Here is a 23,307-nt window from a genome sequence, read left to right as displayed (position 1 = left end):
ACTGAAGGAGACCATTGACTGAAAGGTTAAACTCCTACAGATGCCACAGCCCAACAGAACAGTAGCTGCAGCGTCAAGAGCAACCATAATATCATTGGTAAAAGTTCTAACACATCCTGCAATGCAGTAAGTAACAAAGTGCACATAAAGGGGTTTATGCACTAAACCATGATTCTAAAAACCAACTGAGCTCATCTCAAAAACTTAGCTTATAACTTGTAGTTAATAAACCTCTTTATGTTTGTAATAATAAGACACATACTTAAGTAATTTGAGTATCAAGGTGAGCAAAATAGTAATTTCTCTGACAAAAAAATTTAGAATATGTAAAATACTTACTTGAAGCTCGCACCAGGCAACCTCCACCCATGTCTCAGTGTCTAGTCCCTTGTACACAGTTTTAAAGGATCCTCTTCCTATCTCAATGTCAAACTTTAAAAACCTGCCATCAGGTGATGTGGAAACAGCCTTTATATCTGCTTCCTCGCTGTCCTCCTCCTCCTCCTTTTGGGATTTTGATACATCTTTGGAAATGCCAGGTTCCTGCTTTTTGATGGAGTCTCCAGCTTGCTCTGGAGGCTCCTCTGCAATTTTAGAGTTGGATTCGAGGGGCGCAGTGCCATGTTTTTCATCGCTGATTACTTGTGTCCGCTTGGCAATTGCCCGTCTCGCTCTGGAGATGGGAATTACTTTGTTTGGACAGTCTGAATCAGTCAAATCTAAAACTGGAGGTTCCTCCTGATCAGAGTCCACAACAGTTCTTCGCAAGAACCTCTGCTTCACAGTAGGGCCACGCTGGACATCTCTTACCGAGTTTAACATTGCAGGGTCCATGGTCTTCAGCCCATGAATATTAATAGATCCTTTGGCACTCTCCTCGGATTCTGCTTCACATTGGACTCTCAGATTCTGATCTCATCTGCCATCCATTAGGTCCCTGGTGAGCTCATTGTGGTGTAATCATCCCAGCAAGTACGAAAACTTACAGATTCCCCTGCAGAAGCCGATGACGCAGGCAGATGCTCCAGCAGCTAGCAAGACTTCCATCCAGAGGTGATCCACCAGCTCTCCCCCTTTGCTGATCTCTGCAGATTCTCCTCGTGTTAGTGCTGCAGGAAATATCACCACATGATTCCAGACCTGTGTGATGGAAACATCATTATATACATAAGCTTTCAATCCAACATCAAATCCCCTCCCCACCTCGCACTTCTCCTAACAGTCATGCCTTTTTTTTTTTTTCTTAGATATGAAGAGCTGGGTACCAGGCCCTACCAATCTAGGTACAGATCAGAGTAGGTGGTATAGGTACGAGTGGGTGCCAAGCCTTGACTTCAATGGCCCAGGCAAGGGGGGTGTGAGACCTTCAGTGGGTTGGAGGGCCAAGAATCTACTGCATAGTTTAGAAAAGGGGGTGTGAGTGCCTACAAAGAGCTAGCAATCATACATAGATTAAATAAGGAAGCACCATAGCTTTGCATTTTATCAATTATGGGGTATTAGCATTAAATGCATAGTTCAGTTTTGTCATCATGGTCTGATATAGCTGGTATTGTCAGCACTGAAAAGGGGCGAGGTTCTGCCATACATGCATAAATCACAAAGTGGGGGTGTGAGTGGGTGCAAATGGTTGGCACCCCTGTATCGATCGGCTAAAAGGTTGTGCAAAGAATTAGGGCCTAGCATTTCACATGTATCAGAGAAATGTGTATAAATAGGCACAAAGGCTTCCTATTTACTGCGTTAATCAGTTAAAGTGGTTTGAGGGCCTGGCATCTTTGTATAGAGCAGTTTAGAGATCTAAGTTAGCAGAGCCTGGCATTCCCTGCAGTTTTATGGATGTGATTGGGTACCAGAGCTTTGCGTTCCCTGCAGTTTAGGTGTGTGAGGGAGAACCAATACTGGCATCTCTGCAGTGATCCATTTAGGGATGTGCGTGGATATTAGGGCCTGGAATTCCCTATAGTTGAGGGGTACGAATGGGTATCAGGCCTGGCATTCTATGCTAGGAGCAGTACATCTGCAGTAGTGAGTGGGTGAGTTCAGCAGCAAATGCATTTAAACATTAATGATATTCAGAATGCGACAACGTGCAGCCAGGGGTCCCATGTGGCCCTGCTGTAACATGGCTAGCAGTTAACCCCTAGGCTGCTGGCTGGGAGTGACATGTGTTCACAGAGCTTAGATTAACTCCTTGTTTGCAGCATATGAAAAACATGCATACAGAGGGTTGGGGTCGAGGATACTATATGACATGCATGCAATGCAGATGGATGTGGTTAACCCTTGGGCTGTTGGATTTGGGTCACATGGCTTTAGGGGACAGGGGATGACCACTGGGCTACTGATTGGCATGCATCCAGAGGGATGGGGTTAATCCCTCGACAGCTGTAAGTGACATGCATGTAGAGGGCTATAGGAAGCGGTTAATACTCACATTTATTCAACAGGACTTCAGCAAAGGGAAAAAAAATAACTTGTCCTCTTTATAGAGAGCCCCCTCTCTCAAGCAGGGCTAGTGCTGACCACCCTCTCTCCAGCTTGGGCTAGTGCAGACCCCACCCACCATACCCTGCACTGCCTGTAAATAGGCACCTGCAACCTAGCCCCCCCCTCCCTGCAGGTTACACAATGAGTCAGGGTCCCTCCCTGCCTTCTTCCTCAGTCCCCCTCACTCTCAGCTCTATATTGTGAGGGGATCTCTCTGTGATGTGCTACCCATTGAGTACACCGGTTCCTGGGCTGGGGGATGCCTGAATAGCCAATACAGGGAAGAGAGGAGGAGAAGGGGAGGGAATAATGCATCCCTAGACCAAAAAGAGAGGATTGTGTGAGCTAGCCCCTCCCAAATCATCTTCTTTATTATATAGGCTCTTGGCCAGGACTGCCACCCTTAGGGGCCGATGGGATTATCTTTAAATGATAATACTACATCCATGAGCATCTCGGTTCAGTGTTCTATATTATCATTGTACATATGAGACAGATTAGACAATGCTGCTGCAGAACCTCCTGCCAAGTAAGATTACACTTCAAATATAAAGTCATGTTAAGGTTAATTTCACATTTTAGCATAATTTACTGAATGAGTTCAGGGACAAAGCAATGGCTTTGGATTAGAAAACAAGATACCAACTAAATGTGAAAATTATATTTTAATCTAGAAACATAGAATGTGACGGCAGATAAGAACCTTTCAGCCCATGTAGTCTGCCCAATTTTTTAAATTACTTTCATTAGTCCCTGGCCTTATCTTATATCTAGGATAACCTTATGCCTATCCCATGCATGTTTAAACTCCTTCACTGTGTTAACCTCTACCACTTCAGCTGGAAAGCTATTCCATGCGTCCACTACCCTCTCGTCCACTACCCTCTCAGTAAAGTAATACTTCCTGATATGTTTAAACCATTGCCCCTCTAATTTAAGACTATGTCATCTTGTTTGTAATTTTTCTTCTTTTAAATATATAGTCTCCTCATTTACGGTGTTGATTGCTGTAAAATCCTCCAATATACAGTTCGGTCAGGCCATTCTATATTAAAATGGACTGGTTTTCCCAAGTGCAAATATACAGATCACACTCAAAAGCCAGCCAGCCAGCCATTATATCCAGATAACAGGGATTTAATCACAATGCTTTAACCCTGTAATCACAATATATCGAGTATGAATGTTCCCAAGATGAACTTTTTGTAAAATTAGGAATATAAAGCAAAATGTTGTGCAAAGATACACATGAGACCATTCAATTATCTCAATGAAGTGACCATTGAGATAATTGTCATACTGACAGCCACTAGATATGCTTCTGTGGCAGTGACAGAGTAAAACTCAGTCAGGTGATACGTAGGCCCTCGATAGGAAAGCATTAATTCAGTACTTTCTTATTGGGATGACTGGATGCCCACACGATGCTCGCCACACATGCGCATCGGGCCCCCAATGCTCCTCTACAAGCAGTATTGGATTGGAACATTGTAAAAGTGGTTATGACTGCTCCAGGATGTTGCAGGGGTACAAGTAGGCAGTGCTGAGGGAGCCTTGACCTGAACTTATTGGAAAAGGGAAACTAAAGCTTTAGAAATACAAACTTGTATTAGTGACACCATTTTTAGTGTTTCTTTAAACCACTGCGTACAGGAGGAAAACCAAAATTTGCTGTTAAATCCTCTGACACCTCAAAGGATCAATAGAGTTAGCAAATACTGTCCTTGGCGCATGACTTATTGATGGGTTGTAGATAAAAAGTGTTTTCTTGAATTTTGTACAGAACAAATGCTGCAAATGGAAAATAAATTAATTTTTACCTAACGCTTTAGTGTCCCTGTTTATATAGGTCCCCCAGTGTGTCCCATAAAATTTAAGTTTTCGTTTTTTTGACTTACCTTTTTCCATTTGAGGCTCCCTTGGCGCAGCTTACCTCTCTATACTTTACTACGGGGGCTTCCGTGGCACGTTATAAACATTGCAGGGTTTAAAAGAGCAGGACCACTTCATTGACTTTATTGGGTGACTTCAGTGGTCCTTTAAAACGGATATTTGTTTTAAAGGAAAAACGCCATAAAAAAACTGGAGTGAAGAAAACAGCTTGCAGAAATCTGCACACCTGCTGCTTTTGTAAGCCCTCATCTCTCTCCCAGGTAAAGACTTTTTCTGTGCCAGGAAATACCCCAATCAATGGCTTCTCAATGAGAAGGTTCTGTGCAGGAGCTTGGTATTTCCTATGCTTCTTAAATAGATGTAGTATAGCTCTCTGAGAAGGAGGGAATGCAATGCAGGCACGCTCTAGCCCAGGGACAGGCAACCTTTGGCACTCTTACACCCAAAATGCTGGCAAAGCATCATGGGAGGTGTAGTCCAAACATCTGGAGTAACAAAGGTTGCCTATGCCTGCTCTAGCCCATTGAGCCTGCCACATCCTTTAGCTCTGAGCAGCTAACAAATGCTGAAGTAAACTTTCCTGGCTATCTGAGCGATGGGGATGTGTTCCTGCTACATTTTTTATAAATTGTCACAAATATTAGACTCCAGACACAAAGCTCTTCAGCAGCAAGGGAAAATAAATAAATGCATAAAACACTAGTTACCTCTTTAACCAGCAGCAAGTCCTCTCTCGCTGTTGTTCTGTACTTGGGAGACTGTCAGTGACAGCAGTCTCCCCTTACTGTCAAGAGAAAATTAGCCGTTGCGCAATGATAGTTTGAGTGTAGTGAAACAGGAACCTCTCCAGGCTACAGGGGGCTCCCAAATTCATTAAAGTGCCAATGTCTCTTACAATCAGCACTTTTTGTAAATTGAGACAAGGGGGCATACAGTTAACCCCTAAAGCACTTCAGCAAGCTGAAGAGGAATTGTGAATGTATACAAAATGTCACCACTTTTGTATGCAAAACAGGTATTCCACATTTGGGACTTTTTGCCGCATTTTCTGTAATGTTAAATATAATCAGTCTGCCATTAAAAAAAAAAATAATAATAATAATAATATATGCAAAAAAAAACACACACACACACACACACACACACACACACACATATACACAGATAGATAGTGTTTTTTTTGCAATATATCAGATCTTTTTGTTCCATATCCATTTGAAAGATGTTTTTATTCCTCAAAATAAAAAAGATGCAATTTTGCACCTCTTTTATTCATTGGGAGCGGCACATTTGTGAACCAGAGAAGCAATGAGGAATATTTTGGCACAATAACAGAATACATAGGAGCAGCTCTAGGAAATCAGCCAAAAACAGTGAATGCAACCTTTTTAATCCACTTAAACGAATGGAGCATTTAAAAATTAACACTACATATAAAAAAGTGACATTGGTGTTGCACTAAAATGAACACACTATATGTAAACACTGTTTACAAATACACTGCTCAATGAAGTGGTCTGGGTGCCATGTCCCTCAGGTTTTTTTTTCTATGAAACTGCAAACATAGCAGTTTCATAGAAAATGCTATGTTTACATTAGGGGTTAAGCCAACCTCTAGTGGCGATCTTCCTGACAGCCACTAGAGGCGCATCTGCGACGCTGGATGCAAAACTTGCATCCATCACGCCAGGGCCGTCTTTAAGGAGGGGCAAACGGGGCAGCTGCCCTGGGCCCAGTTACTCATGGGGGGCCCAAAGCAGCTGCCCCGTGGGCCCCGCCGCCTGCAATACATTTTTTTTAGTATTTCCCTACCTAATGGGCACGCGGTGCTAGTATTGCGGCTGCACCGGGGCCCGCACACTAAGGGGGCCCACCGGGTGGCCCATACCCTTAGGGCCACCCAGTGAGCATGTTCCAGCAGGGGTCCGGTCGGCGCTTTGGCCCTTTAACAGCGCGACCGGGGCCTTGCTTAACGGCTGCATGGGAGGAAGTGACGTCCGCGAATCATTTCCTCCCACCTCAAAGACATCGGGCAGCGCGGGAGGCTGCTGATCCAGCATCCAGTGAGGAGGGCGAGCAAGGAGAGCCAGACCCCCAACTCTCATCTACCCAGCCAGCACACTGGACCCCAGGGAAGGAAGCCTCTTTCAAAGGTAGGAAACTGAAGAGTGTCAGTATGTATGTCTGTCACAGTGTCAGTATGTATGTCTGTCACAGTGTCAGTATGTATGTCTGTCACAGTGTCAGTATGTATGTCTGTCACAGTGTCAGTATGTATGTCTGTCACAGTGTCAGTATGTATGTCTGTCACAGTGTCAGTATCTGTATGTTGTCAGTATGTATGTATCTGTGTGTGTGCCAGTGTGTATACCTGTGCATGTATCTGTATGTAGCCAATGTGTGTATCTGCATGTGTGTCAGTGTTTGTATCTGCATTTGTCAGGTTACGTATCTGTGTGTCTGTATGTTGTCATTGTGTGTGTCTGTGTATCTGTATGTTGTCAGTGTATCTGCGTGTGTGTGCGCGCATGTGTGCCAGGTGGTGTGTCTGCATGTGTGTGTATCAGTGTGTGTAAATGTGTCTGTATAGCTGCATCTGTATGATTGTGTATATCTGTGTATCTGCAAGTGTTTCTGTGTGTGTATGTGTATCAGTGTGTGTGTGTGTGTTTGTGACAGTGCATGTGTATTTGTGCATACATCTCAGCATTCAACACTACACGCAAATACACACCTCCATTCAAACTTCAACACTACATATAAACACACCTCTTTTTTTAAACAACAAAATTATATATAAACACACCAGTGTATTCATAAACCAACACTACACATAAATGCATACTTGCATTTAAATGTCATCTCCACATACTAACACACTCCTACATTCACACAAACATACTCCATACAAAAACATGCTTACACTCACAAACACACAAATACTGCTCAGTGCTAAATACAACCCTGCATGCGTGGGAAAATGGTAGCGCCCCAGCTGTCAAAGCATTGTTGGAGTTGCATGACAGATGGGGATCTACCTTTTGCCCCCTCTTGCCCAAAATAATTCATGCACCAGAGCCCTCTCTACTTTACGACCGTCTCTGCGTTGGGGTGGGGGGCATGATTGCATGCCAGGGAGGGGACGACAGGGTTCAGGGGGCTCAAGCAAATGTTTGCCCAGGGTCCAATCCATATTAAAGACGGCCCTGCATCGCGCAGAGCGTCCATAGGAAAGCATTGAGAAGTGCTTTCCTATGGACTGTTTGAATACGCGTGCGGCACTTGCCGCGCATGCGCGTTCCGCTCCACTCAGGAGCTGTCGTCAGCGGGGGAGGAGAGGTCACCAGCGCTAGATTAAAGTAAGTAACTGTAGGGGTTTTAACCCATTCAGCACCACGGGAGGGCGACCCTGAGGTAGAGGGTCCCCCAAGGATTATATAATGTCAGGAAAACCGCTTTGTAGTGTCCTTTAATAGTGTTGCTTTAAAGAGCTCATTTAAATTTATTTTGCTTGTGAACTGGTGGAGGAAGGATACACAGAGAGTGCTGGAAGCAGCTGATATATTATAGATTTGTGTATTCACAAAAACGATATACACCATTTTTGCATATTAAACTTATATTTTAGTTTTTATACATGCAGGGTTTTTCCACTAAAGTGAGAAGTCAAAGTGAATTTAGCAAATAGCCAAACTGGAAGAATACTCTGAATCAACTATGCTTTCCTTTCAGCTACCCTGCCCTTAAATTTGAAATTCACCTTAACCCCTTAAGGACACATGACATGTGTGACATGTCATGATTCCCTTCCTTTTATTCCAGAAGTTTGGTCCTTAAGGGGTTAAAGGGACACTCCAGGCACCCAGACCACTTCTGCCCATTGGAGTGGTCTGGGTGACAACTCCCACTACCCTTAACCCTGCAACTGTAATTATTGCAGTTTTCATAAACTGCAATAAATCACCTTGCAAGGTTAAGTCCTCCCCCAGTGGCTGTCTACTAGACATGTTGCCGAGGTTCGTGACTCACTGGGAGCCCAATTGCCATACTAACAAAGTCCAGTCCTTCAGCAATCAAGTAACCACTTAACCAAGCAGCAGGCTCCACGCACCAAGAAGCCCAGAATGGCGGTTGGAGGGAAAAGGCGCAAGAAGCCGAAGCGGAGGTTAGCTGCACTCCATCTAATACACCCGCGCAGGAGCACCAGTTGGCCCCGAATGCAGAGTACCTGGCCCCCTCAACCTCAGCACTACCAGCCTGATCCTGAGTCCTCTCTCGTGTACTGCCGGATGGGCAGGACCGCAAATGCTCCAGGCCTACACATACCTGTGTCGAGTGGGGAGGACCCAGGGAATAGTAGAGACTTGCACCATAACGTACCCATGACGGGAGTTGGCTGGTCGCATGGCTGAGACTCTAGCATGTTTATAGACAGCATAGATATCTCTCTAGAAGCCATCCCATCTTTATTTTATATCTATTTCTTTAGTGCTCCTAAGTCTGAATCCCTCTTGCTAAGCTAAAATAGCCTAAATGTTATATACCTGGATCTCCCTGGGTTGTGTACCAGCTTAGTGTTTTCTTCATGTTGATTAGCTTAACACTCCCTCATAGTTTACCTCATGCATGCCTAGCCTGAATCTGCATATAAAAGAAAGGTGCTGTTTTTTTTCTCTGCTGCCATGATACTTACTGTCTTCCCCATGCTTGCTTATGCTGTTGTGGCACAGTAAGAGTATCTGTTATTAGTTATGTCATGCACAACAAAAATAAATCAATAAATAAAAAACAAACCAAACTACACATTTTCCAAACCAGGCATTTACTATGCATTGAAAATTTTATTTTAATATCTAGGCTAACATAGTAATGTTGGAAAAAATATCCAACTTCGTTTTGGTTTTTTTAACTGGTTTTCAGTACTGATGTTAGTGAATGACTCCTGTAAGTCTTGCTCTCACTGAACTGAAAATTAATATGAATTAAAAAATAAATACAATCAATGCACAGGTGATTTTGAAGAAAAACAAAACAAAATAAAACTTTTCTCCAGGTATGAGATCTAGATGTCAGGAACCAGTCTGAAAACCTTGCCTATTGTCTATTTCCACACAAAAAATACTGCTGCCTTGTGCAGAGTTTGTAAATATATATATATATATATATATATATATATAAAAACATCCTAGCCTTTGTGAATGGTGGATATGGAACATGCTTTCAGTAAATAGGTTAATTATTCACATGTGAAAATTTAGATTTCAATCTAGCCCTTTAGTTCAGATTACTGTGGGGTTTATTCACTAAACTGTAAATTGTAGTTAACTAAAAACCAGGCCAGGCCATGATGGATTTGGTCTAAAAAATCGCCAATTTTTTTGTTACAGCTTGTCTATTGATGCCTGGATTTTGTAGCTCAATTCCCCTTCGATCACCATTCACAGTTTAGTAAATAAGTGATAACTTTTCAATTCTCCACAATTACCAGTTTACCGAATAGACCACTTTTTTTTTTTTTTTTTTAAATATATTAATATTATTCTGCAAAGAAAGGGGAAAGAAGAAGTGTAGCCATGAGTTCTATATGAGCATTCCTACATTATGCTTCACATTACACTGAATTGTATTGCAGTACAGCTCATGAGTTCTTTAGCTGTGGAGCTTTGTGATTTTCGAATTCATAAAAACAAACATAGCACTGTCTAGTAGTTCATACTTATCTTCACAGAAGAAAAACCCTACAAAATAATGGTGCACAGTGAATAATAGAAGTATAGATGTTTCAGAACACAAGAATGATAATAAACACTAGACCGTTAACTACACAGCACAAACTTTAATATTAGGAATACTCCGAGTACCATAACCACTGTAAACCACAGTTTTGCTTATGGTGCCAGGAGTGCCCAGAGTTAGAAGAAAAATAAAAAAAAGGTGGTTAAAACTTCAAATAGTATTAGAAAAAAAACAACATATTTTTGCCCAACACATTCTAGTTTACACATCCAATTTGCAAAACAGGTGTGTAAGCAATGCCCCTACATTTATAAATACACAATTAACGCAGCAAGCTTTTTAAGCAAAAACCCACTCTAGACTAGTATAAAATACATACACCCTGAATAGAACAGGTACCAAATAGCATACAACCTAGATGAGAAAAGAGACCACTTAGAGAAGCAGAGTGCAAATATAGGAAATTAAAAAAATATTGAAACTATGATTGGAAATTCTAAGCAGACAACTACAATCTATTTACACCTGCAAATATCAATGTCGACAAAACTATGAGGGACTCACAGGCACTTGAGAAATTAAAGCACAACCAATCCGTCTGTCACAAAGGGTCCCACCGCACAAGCTACAAAATAGCTACAAATTGAATGGTGTTACTTACTGCCCTGTGAGTCTGCTCACCTCAGCTCCCAGCATGGGAGGATATAGATAGAACCTGCTGTATCTTCACGTGTTGTGTGTCACACAGTCTGTGCTCCGCCCACAGGAAGCCCTGGGCCTGCTTACAATCTGCATTACAGGGCCAGGGGCTCCTGGGAGCCATTGTGAGGGGAAAGTATGAATTAAATGTTATAAGCAGCCTAAATACTGTGCAATTGTTTCAGACTACTAGAATCATAAAATATAACACTGGACAATTAACTACCCACAACATATAGTTTACTAATAGGAATACTCCAAGTACCATAACCATTGCAACCACTATTGTGTTTATGTCCCTCAGGAGTGCCAAGTGGTTAAACCATTTAAAGGGTTACTTTAAGCACCATCACCACTAACGTGGTTTGAAGTGTTCATGGTGCTTGTAGTCAGTATTTACATAAAGAGATATAGCAGCTTCTACTGCAGGTGCCATCTCTGGCAGTATCCATAGCCAGCCCAGGCTAATGTTAAATCATGGGTATCTGTAGTCAGCATTCTGACAAAAGACGGCCAGTGGTGGCATGGCTCCCCCTCTATGCTGTCCAAGTGCTCCCCTCAGGCTGTCCTCCGGGATATACCGTTAGAAGGAGTGGCATCATTGAAGGAGAACTTGGCCTAAGAGAGGGATCTAAATACGTGCATTCTTTGTATTTGTTTTGGAGTAACCCTTAATTGATGTTACTACTTGGAATGTGTGTTAGAGCCGTATCACCCAAGAAACAACCCAAGTTTGTGATAAACACATTCTTTAAAGGACCACTCTAGGCACCCCGACCACTTCAGCTTAATTTAGTGGTCTGGGTGCCTGGTCCCTCTAGGATTAACCCTTTTTTTATAAACATAGCAGTTTCAGATAAATTGCTATGTTTATACTGAGGGTTAATCCAGCCTCCAGAGCCTCTAGCGGCTGTCTCATTGACAGCCGCTAGAGGCGCTTGCGTGCTTCTCACTGTGAAAATCACAGTGAGAAGACGCCAGCGTCCATAGGAAAGCATTGTAAATGCTTTCCTATGTGACCGGCTGAATGCGAGCGCGGCTCCTGCCGCGCATGCGCATTCAGCCGATGACGTCGCGAGGAAGGAGGAGAGGAGGAGGAAAGCTCCCCGCCTGGCGCTGGAGAAAGGTAAGTGTTTAACCCCTTCCTCTCTCCAGAGCCCGGTGGGAGGGGGTCCCTGAGGGTGGGGGCACCCTCAGGGCACTATAGTGCCAGGAAAACGAGTATGTTTTCCTGGCACTATAGTGGTCCTTTAACAATGCTCTCCCATTACTGCATTACTAAACGCAGAGGGAAAATAAAATAAAGGCACAGATCACGCGTGCAAATGAGCAGTGCATAGTCTTCCAGTTCCCTCGAGGCTAATAACTTGGCTCTAGAAGATATAATTTGATGTTTCCTGATTGACTGCAATGCAGGTCAGGTAGAGAGGTATGTCAGTGTAAGAAAATGATTTTCAGTGGTGGAGACCCTTGTATACAATAGACTAGAATGCCATGGACTTCAGTTTAGAGATCTCTGCTTTAACCTGAACCCTTCTGCAGCGCTGGGGAGCCCCAATGAATAACATAATAAAGTGTATTCATGTCTAGGGACATGATGTCACTTTTTATCAATCAAGAGTTAACACATTTTCAACGCACTACGTCTTGCGGGCCATAAATCCAGCCCATCATTCCCTAACTGTCATTATTATATCTCTATTAGAAGCTCGTGATTTCTCAGTAATTTGCTGCGTAGCCAAAAGTTAGTTTGCTGGAAAACAGAGAAAGTACAAAAAATCCTTGAATGATAGCAGCCAGTTAATATAAAACAAATGAAGGGATTATCGCCTAAACATGGATATATCAAACATTTAAAAAATCTATTTCATCAATGCGCTCTTTGTTAACAAATGTGAACACCCGTGATGGGTAAAATTTCTGAGTACATTGCTGCACTTCCAAAATTACCAGGTGATCTGGGGTCAGGAAGAAAAAAAAATTGTTTGGAAACCTGGCAAGAGCCGCAACCGTGTGACTGCAGAGCAGCCCTAAAAATGTAACTTGTAGAGTCAAATATTCACCCTCAGTGTCTAGGATATTGGTTTTAACTTTTGCCATGATGGCTGATAAAATGCTTTTCACTACAGTAATGAAGAGGTATAGCATAAGCAGTAGTATCACAACACTATGTAAGCTCGATCGAGCAGGGTCCTCTTCAACCTATTGTTCCTGTAAGTTTATTTGTAATTGTCCTATTTATAGTTAAATCCCCTTTCATAATATTGTAAAGCGCTGCGGAATCTGTTGGCGCTATATAAATTGCAATAATAATAATAATAACACTATCATTTTCAAGAATGCTAAAAATAGATGATAGTACACCGACAGGTTTTGGGACGGCTATCAGGCACGATGAAACAATATCACTGGTAAAAAGAGGAAATATTAAAGGTTCGGACCAGATATTAGTAGGTTGCCTTACAGCACGTCTTTGGAGAAGAAAAAAAGTGTTAGTATTAGTAGGATTTTGGTCTCATAGTATAACATCACAATAGTAATAATGATACCGGAGAAACTGACGGAAGCCAAGCACAGAGAGATGGACACAGGTTTCTTCAGGAAGGAAGAGATTCTTTATTCGATTCACCGACCGGGACTCAGAGGGACTAATGTCACCAAAAAACAGCAAAGTCTGAGTCCTGATCATACAGTGTAGGTCCCTTATATAGGCATGTAGCTCCTCCCATAATCAGTTCAACCTACACATACTCTTATCTAATCAACCGAATAGAGACTAAAATCCTGTTTGACCACATGGCTTGCCCAGCACAATGGAGGAGGGGAAATGCTTGTATATCCTGTATTCCTACTTATGCTCCTTACACTACTGATTGTATCTTAGCTACGTGTAACTGACTTAACTGGTACATCAACATATGCAAATGCACATACCATGTGGCAATCTTGTCCTAGTAAATTTATTTTTACTGAGATTCCACCACAATAATCATGATGGTTAGTGCTCCGATGAACCAAGAAAATTTTGGGCCATCAATGAGGGAGAGGGTACTCCCTCGTCTGCTTCTTTTTCCTGAATTTATCGTGGGTTTGGTGCTTTCTTGATCTTGCTTGCATGCATCCATGTTGGGCTTTGATCTGTTAGCACCGCAATGCAGTGGATGGAGGTTCAAAGGGGGACTCAGTAGATATTAACCTTTTTAGCTTCTTGATCAGAATTTGGTCTCCTGGCTTTAACCCCTTAAGGACACATGACATGTGTGACATGTCATGATTCCCTTTTATTCTAGAAGTTTGGTCCTTAAGGGGTTAATGGGTGCGTAGGAGAGTAATCTGGGAGAGGAAGAGACTGAGCTACATCATCATAGATGTTTAATTTATTAACCAAATTAGCAACCTATTCGAGTCTCCCCACTTTCACTTCTCCTATCCTGCTTTGGGGACCTGTAGCTGCCCATGGGGTGGGAAATGGTCTATCCATTAATATCTCAAATGGTGACAATCTAGTGGTTTTATTATGTGTCATTCATATCTCTGCTAACACAGCAGGCAACTAATGTGGCCAATTATGAAATGTGCCATTAGTACCTTTTCTCAGCATATCTGGCGTTCTGTTCTTTCTACCTGACCTGATGCCTGAGGGTAGTATGCAACATGAAACTTCCCATCAATACAAAGCAATTTGCTTATGTGCTGAGTTACTTTTGACGTAAATGGGATTTCTTTGTCGTTTTTAATCTGCAGGTGGCATCCAAACCTAGGGGTTCTCTCCTTGCATTTTACTTGCGTGACTTGCCGAGTGTCCTCTTTCTTAGAAGGGAACACTTTGGGCCATTTACTAAACTGGTCCAAAATGACCAGTAAGTACTGGGATCCACCTTTGTTTTATTTTATTCTTTATTTAGGTTGTGCATGGATTAACAATCAAGTTTGCACTGCCACAACGGCTGATGCAAACGGAGCATTAGACAGAGGAGTACACAAATGTGGTTTCAGATACAAGGCACATTTTTGTTATAATAAAAGGAAATACTGAACTATATGTTCTGGTCTAGACAAGCAATGTCATACACTTTTACATGAGAGTGACTAGCTAGACTGCTGTTAGAGAACATTTGAGGATACAACATGTAAGTGGGTACGCTAACCTACATATATATTTATATGCAGGTAATGTGAAGGCATTACTTCTAATCTCAGCATTTTACTTTCAGTATATGTATAAAATCAGTCTGTAGTTGCTGCATGAGCCCATCTGGTGGGTGTCAGATTTGACATACATAGTGCCACCAGGGTTGTTCATGACACATGTATTACATTACATACCTGGCTTGAAGCTTATTCAATGTGATATTCCAGTCTATATGACCAAAACCATGGAAATGTAGAACAAACAAGAGTGTTGCGGCTTTAGGTATACCTACTCTTTGTCTGACCAGAGACCATATTGGTCATGGGTCAGTCCATGAGATGTCAAGAAAGCAAGATAGACCGTTTTGGGCTCATACCTGAAGGTCGATTACCCAAAAATACAGGTGCCATGACCATGGAGAGACACGAGGCCTGCAGATCTTGCGGGAAGTTGGGGTCACAGTATTCTGTTCCTTTCCTGAGCCACAAGTTTAGCAATATTGTCTGCTAATGCATTTCCCATAGAAATTTCATTGGTGTTGTTAGTATGTGCCTGGCTTTTGAAAATGGCAATCTCAGATGGTAGCATCAGGGCTTCCAGAAGGTCAGTCACTAATGTAGAATAAGACATACCCTTACCACTAGCGATAACAAAACCTTGCTGCCAAATCCACCCAAAGTCATGGGACACACTGAAAGCATACCAAGAATCTGTGTAAATAAATTGTGACAGGATGACCTGCAAACAACCTGAATGCTTCAGTGAGGGACACCAACTCAGCAACCTGGGCAGATGGGAAGGGCAGTGTATGAGCCTTAAGAATTATGTCAAGTAGTTGTACAACAGCATAGGAGCATTAGAAACACATTATCTGAAAATCTAAGGCAAGATGCATCCATAAACACTACACCCCGTGTCCCAGTGATGTAGTGAGTAAGTCAGGATGGTGTCTGCAGTCAGTAGCAATAGTGGCTAGACAGTCATAGTCCTCATCTAACTGTGGTGGATTATCTGTGAGAATCCGGGAAAGCAGGGCCTGTTGCAGAGGGTGCATACTTAATGTCAAGATTCAAGGTGGAGGTGTGAATAGCTTCATACCCTGACCTTCGTTGTTATGTCATGTGCTGTGTGGTGATGTTGAGTATCTACAACGTAGAGAAATGCAAAGTTATGCACTCCGGGGTCAAGAATGCACAAGCAACTTACACCCTAAATGGAAGTGAATTAGGGATAACCACACACAAGAAGGATTTTGGAACTGTTATAGACAACAAATTAGGCAGCAATATGCAATGTCAATCTGCAGTTTCTAAGGCCAGTAAGGTTTTGTCATGTATAAATAGGGGCATACATTCTCGGGGTGAAAATTTAATTTTGCCTCTTTATAAATCGCCAGCAAGACCACACCTTGAATATGCTGTGCAATTTTGGGCACCTGTTCTAAAGAAAGATATCATGGCACTAGAAAAAGTGCAGAGACGAGCTACAAAATTGATAAAAGGAATGGAGCATTTTAGTTACGAAGAAAGGTTAAAACATTTAAATCTCTTTAGTTTGGAAAAACAGCACCTCGGAGGGGATATGATAACATTATACAAATATATTCGGGGCCAGTACAAACCATTGTCTGGAAATCTATTCATAAACAGGGCTATACATAGGACACAAGGTCACACATTTAGGCTGGAAGAAAGGAGATTTAATTTAAGGCAAATAAAAGTTTTTTTAAGAGTATTAAGGATATGGAATTCTCTGCCTGAAGAGGTGGTTTTATCAGAGTCCATACAGATGTTTAAACTGAAATTGGATAAATACTTGCAAAAACATAACATACAGGGATATCATTTCTAATTAGTGGGGTAATAGCTGCTTGATCTAAGGAGACATTTGACTGCTATTTTGGGGTCAAGAAGGAATTTTTTCCTAGTTTGTTGCAAAATTGGAAGCGCTACAGACTAGGTTTTTTGCCTTCTTTTGGATCAACAGCAAAAACATATGTGAGGAAGGCTGAACTTGATGGACGCAAGTCTCTTTTCAGCTATGTAACTATGTAACTATGTATGACCTGATGAGAGGTGTGCAAGACAAGGTCATGAGATAAGACAATTGTATGCGCAGCCTCAACCATCAGTGACAGCTCTTAGGCATGCAGGCACAGGCATTCCCTGTACTATCGTGGGCAGGACTTTAGAATACAAAGTTACTGGACGGTATTCTGTACCATGAGCCTGTGCCAAGACACCAGCAGCAGCCACTCTCTGTACAGTAGAGATGAAAAGGCAGGAACTTTGCAGGGCTGTCTTGAAATGTTGGAAAGCTTCTTCAGGAGCGGAAGTCCACAAAATCATATCTGATATGTCAGGCAGAGAAGTTCTCTTAATATGTGGTCCCAGTGTGAGCAGTATGCTCTTGTGTCTGGAAGGAGGGGGTCTTCTTTATCATTTTGTGTCAATCAATATTTATTGAGTTTTCAGGGGTTTCTTTATCATTTTGAATATCCTCAACTGCCACCTTTACTTTTTCATTCACTATTTTTCATCTATTGGATTTGAATCTACATAAAATATCCATAAATGTCCTAGAGCAGACGTTGGATGACTCTTCCCTCTCTTGTAGTAAGGAGGGGTCACACATTTATATATTGGGAGTAGTCTGAATTCTGAGACCTCTGGGGATCATTGATTTACTTAAGTAGTTTTGTAACAAAGTTACCTCTCATCTCAATCTAATCTGTTGTTTGCATAGGTTTGACAGGGTTCTAAATTTATAGTTAATGTTATCCTGTTCAGGCAGATAAACGGTATCTTTGTCAGAGAACACTGCTTCTACATCTGTGAACCATTGGTTAGAATCCTTTAGCTGGGATTGAGTTTAGTTTTAGTTACAGCTAGAAGGGGCAGAAATTTTAAAGAGATTCTGGTACCTAGCCATTTTTCCATATCCAACACGATTAAAAACAGTTGGATTACAGTACATTGCACATATTAATGTGGACGATGTGTGGCGTGTTGCTATATGGCGAAAGGGTCCAAGACACTGACTGATTCCACAGGCACCGTTAACATTCCAATAAAGCAGTTTTTTAACTGCAACACCTCAGGTGTAGTTTATCTTTTGGCATGCAAATGCAGCATTAAATATGTGGGTAAGACCATACGTCCTTTAAAAAGACATGTAATGGAACTTATCCATTCAGTGACATCAAATAAAGACACTTCGGTTGCGAGACATGTCAGCATTCATCATAAGGATTCACCCAGATGCATCAAATTTGCGGGCATAGAGAGAATCCAAATGGGTAAAAGGGGAGGAGATCTGGACCAAACCCTCAAAAGGAGGGAATGTTTCTGGATCCATACGTACCCTGTCACCCAAGGGACTTAATGAGGGTTTCACATTTACCCCATTTATAAATTCATGAACCAATATATATTAGTTTAATATTTATTTTCATTTCTTTAAATTTACACATTGTTACCCAGTAATTTATGGATACATGAGTACATTATTAACCCCTTAAGGACCGCTGACGGTTCAGGACCGTCAGCGGTAAAACGTGCGTTTGGACCGCTGACGGTCCTGAACCGTCATAACGGTTTTGGGCAACTTACCTGATCGCCGTCGGTCCCACGGCGGCGATCAGCTCTCCTCCCGGTCCAGGGGGACTGCCTGTCTGCCCGGGCAGTCCCCCCTCGGCAGATCAGGACCCCACGGCCATGTGATCACTCGATCACATGACCGCAATAGGTGTCTGTGCATCTGCCTGCAGGGGGACTGTCTGTGCTGACAGGCAGTCTCCCTGCAAGTGTAAAATCATAAAATAAAGTTAAAAAAAAACAACAATCAGTGTAAAAAAATAATAATATGTATATATATATATATGATATATATACATGTATTATATCTATATATACACCTATATATAATATATGTATATATATAATATATATATATAATGTCATACTAAGTGTATTTTTATATTTATATATACGTATATTAATATAAAAATACACTTATATTTAAATTACACACGGATATATACAATATATATAATAACTATATATATGGTATATATATATTATTATAAAATACAAATAATATGTTAATAAAAAGAAATAACAAAAAATACAAATAATTTTTAATAATTAAAAAAATTATATATATATATGCAATTTTATTCTAACAGTATTTTGATATTGATATATATATATATTTATATCAAAATACACTTAGAATGTAATGATATATATATCTATGTATAAATAAATAAATAAAAATAATACGAAATATACATATGTCCACATACATAATTACATAAATAATTTCATAAATACACACGTAGACGTCAAATATATAAATATGTATATATATTAAAATTATATGAGCATATTTATGTAATATTTTTACCTAATTAAGTAATTTTAATGATTGCAATTTGAGGGACCTGCCTGCCAACCCAGGCCGAAAGTCCAGATAATTTAATTTGCTAGCACTGTGTTTAACCCTGTAACTTTCTATGACACCCTAAATCCTGTACATGGGGGTACTGTTTTACTCGGGAGACTTCGCTGAACACAAATATTAGTGTTTCAAAACAGTAAAACATATCACAGCGATGATATTGTCAGTGAAAGTGAAGTTTTTTGCATTTTTCACACACAAACAGCTCTTTCACTGAGGATATTATTGCTGTGATATATTTTACTGTTCTGATACACTCATATTTGTGTTCAGCGAAGTCTCCTGAGTATACCAGTACCCCACATGTAGATGTTTTATAGTGTTTGTGAAAGTTACAGGGTCAAATATAAGGCTTGATTTTACTTTTTTTTTTTTATTGAAATTTGTCAGATTGGTTAGGTTCCCTTTGAGAGCGTATGGTAGCCAAGGAATGAGAATTAGCCCCATGATGGCATACCATTTGCAAAAGAAGACAACCCAAGGTATTGCAAATGGGATATGTTCAGCCTTTTTTAGTAGCCACCTAGTCACAAACACTGGCCAAAGTTAGCGTTTTTTGCATTTTTAACACACAAACAAATATAAATGCTAACTTTGGCCAGTGTTTGTGACTAGGTGGCTACTAAAAAAGACTGGACATACCCCATTTTGAATACCCTGGGTTGTCTACTTTAAAAAAATATGTACATGTTAGGTGTGTTTCGGGCATTTATGACAGATAACGGTGTTACAATGTCACTATTGATACATTTAAAATATATATATATTGAAACTGCAATTTCCTACTTGTATTTATAGGCCTATAACTATATGTTACTCTATACATAAACTACATGTGATATCCTGCCTGAACCTTTAACTTTGGACACTAGATCTAATCTTCCCTATGTTCTAAGTGAGACTGTAGAATTGATAACACCATCATTTATGGTTTTTATGAGACATGTGAAGAAATATGGGTTCCAACATTAGGGACCCATGTAGTCCATGTCCCATACAGTGGGACCTCGGTTTACGAATTTAATTCGTTCTCCGGGACGTTTCGTATTGCGAAAAATTCGTAAACCGAAACACGGTTTCCCATAGGAATGCATTGAAAACCAATTAATGCGTTCCGGAGGTGAGAAAAAAAGTCAAATAAAGTATTTTATCTGTTCAAAACTCTTTATAAAGTGCACTTTAAAGGCATAAATACTGTACAGGGACATGGTTAATCAAGAAATAACATTTCAAACATCCAACTTTATGTTTTAAAACATCACACATCAACTTTTAAAACATGGCAAAGTTTTGATAACATGGTACAGTACACTTTAACTGTACATAAATCACACGTCAACAGGGAAAACATGGAAAATAGCAAAACAATTTCAACACTGTTTGGAAGATGAGGAGGACGAGGGCAATTGGGCAGCACTAACACAAGCCGGTTCTTCTTCATGTCTAGGCTGTTTTTGTAGGAACCTTTCCATTGTCTGCTGCCTCTGGCGCCTTTTAAGCATCCCTCGGAAAGGGGACATGATGTCTGTGTCAAAACTGCTCACAAGTCTGTGGGCTAGAGCCTTATCTGGGTGGTGCTGCTGTACAAAAGTCTGTAGGTTTACCCACATTTGGCATGCCTCCTTGAGTTCCGTGGAAGAGAGCTGTTCCTCACTCATTTCCTCCTCCTCCTCAAATGCGATCTGCTCCTCCATCGACTCCTTCTGCAATTCCACCAGCTCCTCGGTGGTTAGGTCACGGTTGTGTTCCTCCACCAGCTCGTAGACATCCTCCTCAGTCACCTCCAGGCCCATGGTCCTCCCCAAGGAAACAATTTCCTCCAAGACTGTTGACTCTGGTGCAGGTGCAGAAGCACTGGAGGCAGGTTTTACAACACAGTCTGGCCAAAGGTTGCGCCAAGCAGAATTTAGGTTTGTCTGGCTGACCCCGGCCCAGGCAATGGTGATAATCTGCAGACAGCTCACAATGTCAAAATGCTCTCTCCAAAATTCATGGAGGGTGAGGCTTGAGCGATCTGTCATCTCAAAGCATCGCCGGAAAAGCTCCCTTGTGTAGAGTTTTTTAAAATTGGAGATGACCTGCTGGTCCATTGGCTGGAGTAGTGGGGTGGTGTTAGGCGGAAGGAACATGACCTTGATGAAATTAAAGTCCTCCAGCAAGTCTTCCTCGAGGCCTGGAGGATGGGCAGGAGCATTGTCCATGAGCAGCATGGCCTTGAGTGGCAGGTTATTGTCCAGAAGGTACTTCTTCACAGCAGGACCAAAAACCGCATTGACCCACTTCACAAACAAGAGGCGTGTGACCCAAGCCTTTGCGTTAGACTGCCACAAAACGCTCAACTGCTCCTTGTTCACCTTGTGTTTCTTGAAGGCCCGTGGGTTCTCTGAATGGTAGACAAGCAGAGGCTTGATCTTAAGGTCCCCACTGGCGTTGGCGCAGAACAGGAGGGTAAGACGGTCCTTCATCGGCTTGTGGCCAGGCAATGAGGTCTCCTCTTCTGTGATGAAGGTACGCTTTGGCATCCTCTTCCAGAAGAGTCCAGTCTCGTCGCAGTTGAAGACCTGCTGAGGAAGGTAGCCCTCTGAAACTATGACCTCCAGGAACTCCGTAGCAAATTCTTCAGCTGCAGCAACATCAGAACTTGCAGCCTCTCCATGCCTGACCACACTGTGGATGCCAGATCTGTTCTTGAACCTTTCGAACCACCCCCTGCTGGCCTTGAAGCCTTCTGCATCTGCTGACGTTCCTGGCTGTTGTTTGAGGAGGTCAGCGTGCAAGGCCTTGGCTTTTTCGCAGATGATCGCCTTGGTCACTGAGTCCCCTGCACGCTGCTTCTGTTCAATCCAGAGCAGGAGCAACTTCTCGACCTCGTCCAGAACAGGTGGGCGTTGCTTGGAGACCCTGGTGACTCCCTTGGCTGCATCTCTCCCAGTAATCTTCTCTTTCATTTTTAGGATTGTACCGATTGTGGATGCACTCCTTCCATACTCTTTGGCAAGGTCGGTCAATCGCATTCCTCCTTCATGCTTCCTGATGATTTCCTTCTTGTCCTCAAGCAGAATCATCACCTTCTTCCTCTTCCCAGCTTCCACTGCTTTCTTGGGTGCCATGACACCACCGTCCCTATGTATGCAAAAAAAAAAAATGAAAGATGCTTTACACCCATATGAGCTGGCATGGAAAACAACCCCACAATGCAAAACACACAGTAAAAGGCATGCACAGCACATGAGCTGGCATGGAAACCACAGTAAAAGGCATGCACAGCACATGAGCTGTAACAGGCATGCACAGCACATGAGCTGTAACAGGCATGCACAGCACATGAGCTGTAACAGGCATGCACAGCACATGAGCTGTAACAGGCATGCACAGCACGAGCTGTAACAGGCATGCACAGCACATGAGCTGGCATGGAAACCACAGTAAAAGCCATGCACAGCACATGAGCTGTAACAGGCATGCACAGCACATGAGATGGCATGGAAAACAACCCCACATTGCAAAACACACAGTACAGTTGTAACAGGCATGCACAGCACATGAGATGGCATGGAAAACAACCCCACATTGCAAAACACACAGTACAGTTGTAACAGGCATGCACAGCACATGAGCTGGCATGGAAATCAACCCCACAATGCAAAACACACAGTAACAGGCATGCAAACAACCAAGCTCAGCTCCCTACCTTTCCACTTCTTTTGATGCACCAAAAAGGCTCCAAACCCTGCTGCAAATGGCTCCAAAAGGCTCCACAACTTGCTGCAAATGGCTCCAAAAGGCTCAACAACTTGCTGCAAATGGCTCCAAAAGGCTCAACAACTTGCTGCAAATGGCTCCAAAAGGCTCAACAACTTGCTGCAAATGGCTCCAAAACCTCTCCAACACCTCCA

At 42.0% G+C, this 23,307-nt stretch overlaps 1 protein-coding gene across 1 annotated transcript in view; it reads right to left on the bottom strand.

Moving 5' to 3' along the window:
* The window catches only part of WNK2 (WNK lysine deficient protein kinase 2), a 184,370-nt gene extending 181,726 nt beyond the window's left edge, over positions 1 to 2,644 (bottom strand). Inside the window, exons 1-2 of the mRNA XM_063426920.1 lie at positions 2,438 to 2,644; positions 340 to 1,140 (exon numbers count right to left, since the gene is read on the bottom strand). Of these exons, the coding sequence (XP_063282990.1) occupies positions 340 to 834 (495 nt within the window). The 5' untranslated portion in view covers positions 835 to 1,140; positions 2,438 to 2,644. The remainder of the gene's footprint in view (positions 1 to 339; positions 1,141 to 2,437) is intronic.
* Positions 2,645 to 23,307: the final 20,663 nt, after the last annotated feature.

Source organism: Pelobates fuscus, chromosome 7, assembly GCF_036172605.1.
Source record: "Pelobates fuscus isolate aPelFus1 chromosome 7, aPelFus1.pri, whole genome shotgun sequence".
Lineage (NCBI taxonomy): Eukaryota > Metazoa > Chordata > Amphibia > Anura > Pelobatidae > Pelobates > Pelobates fuscus.
Note: the sequence above shows the minus strand (reverse complement) of the source record. Positions and strands in the feature narration are given on the sequence as shown.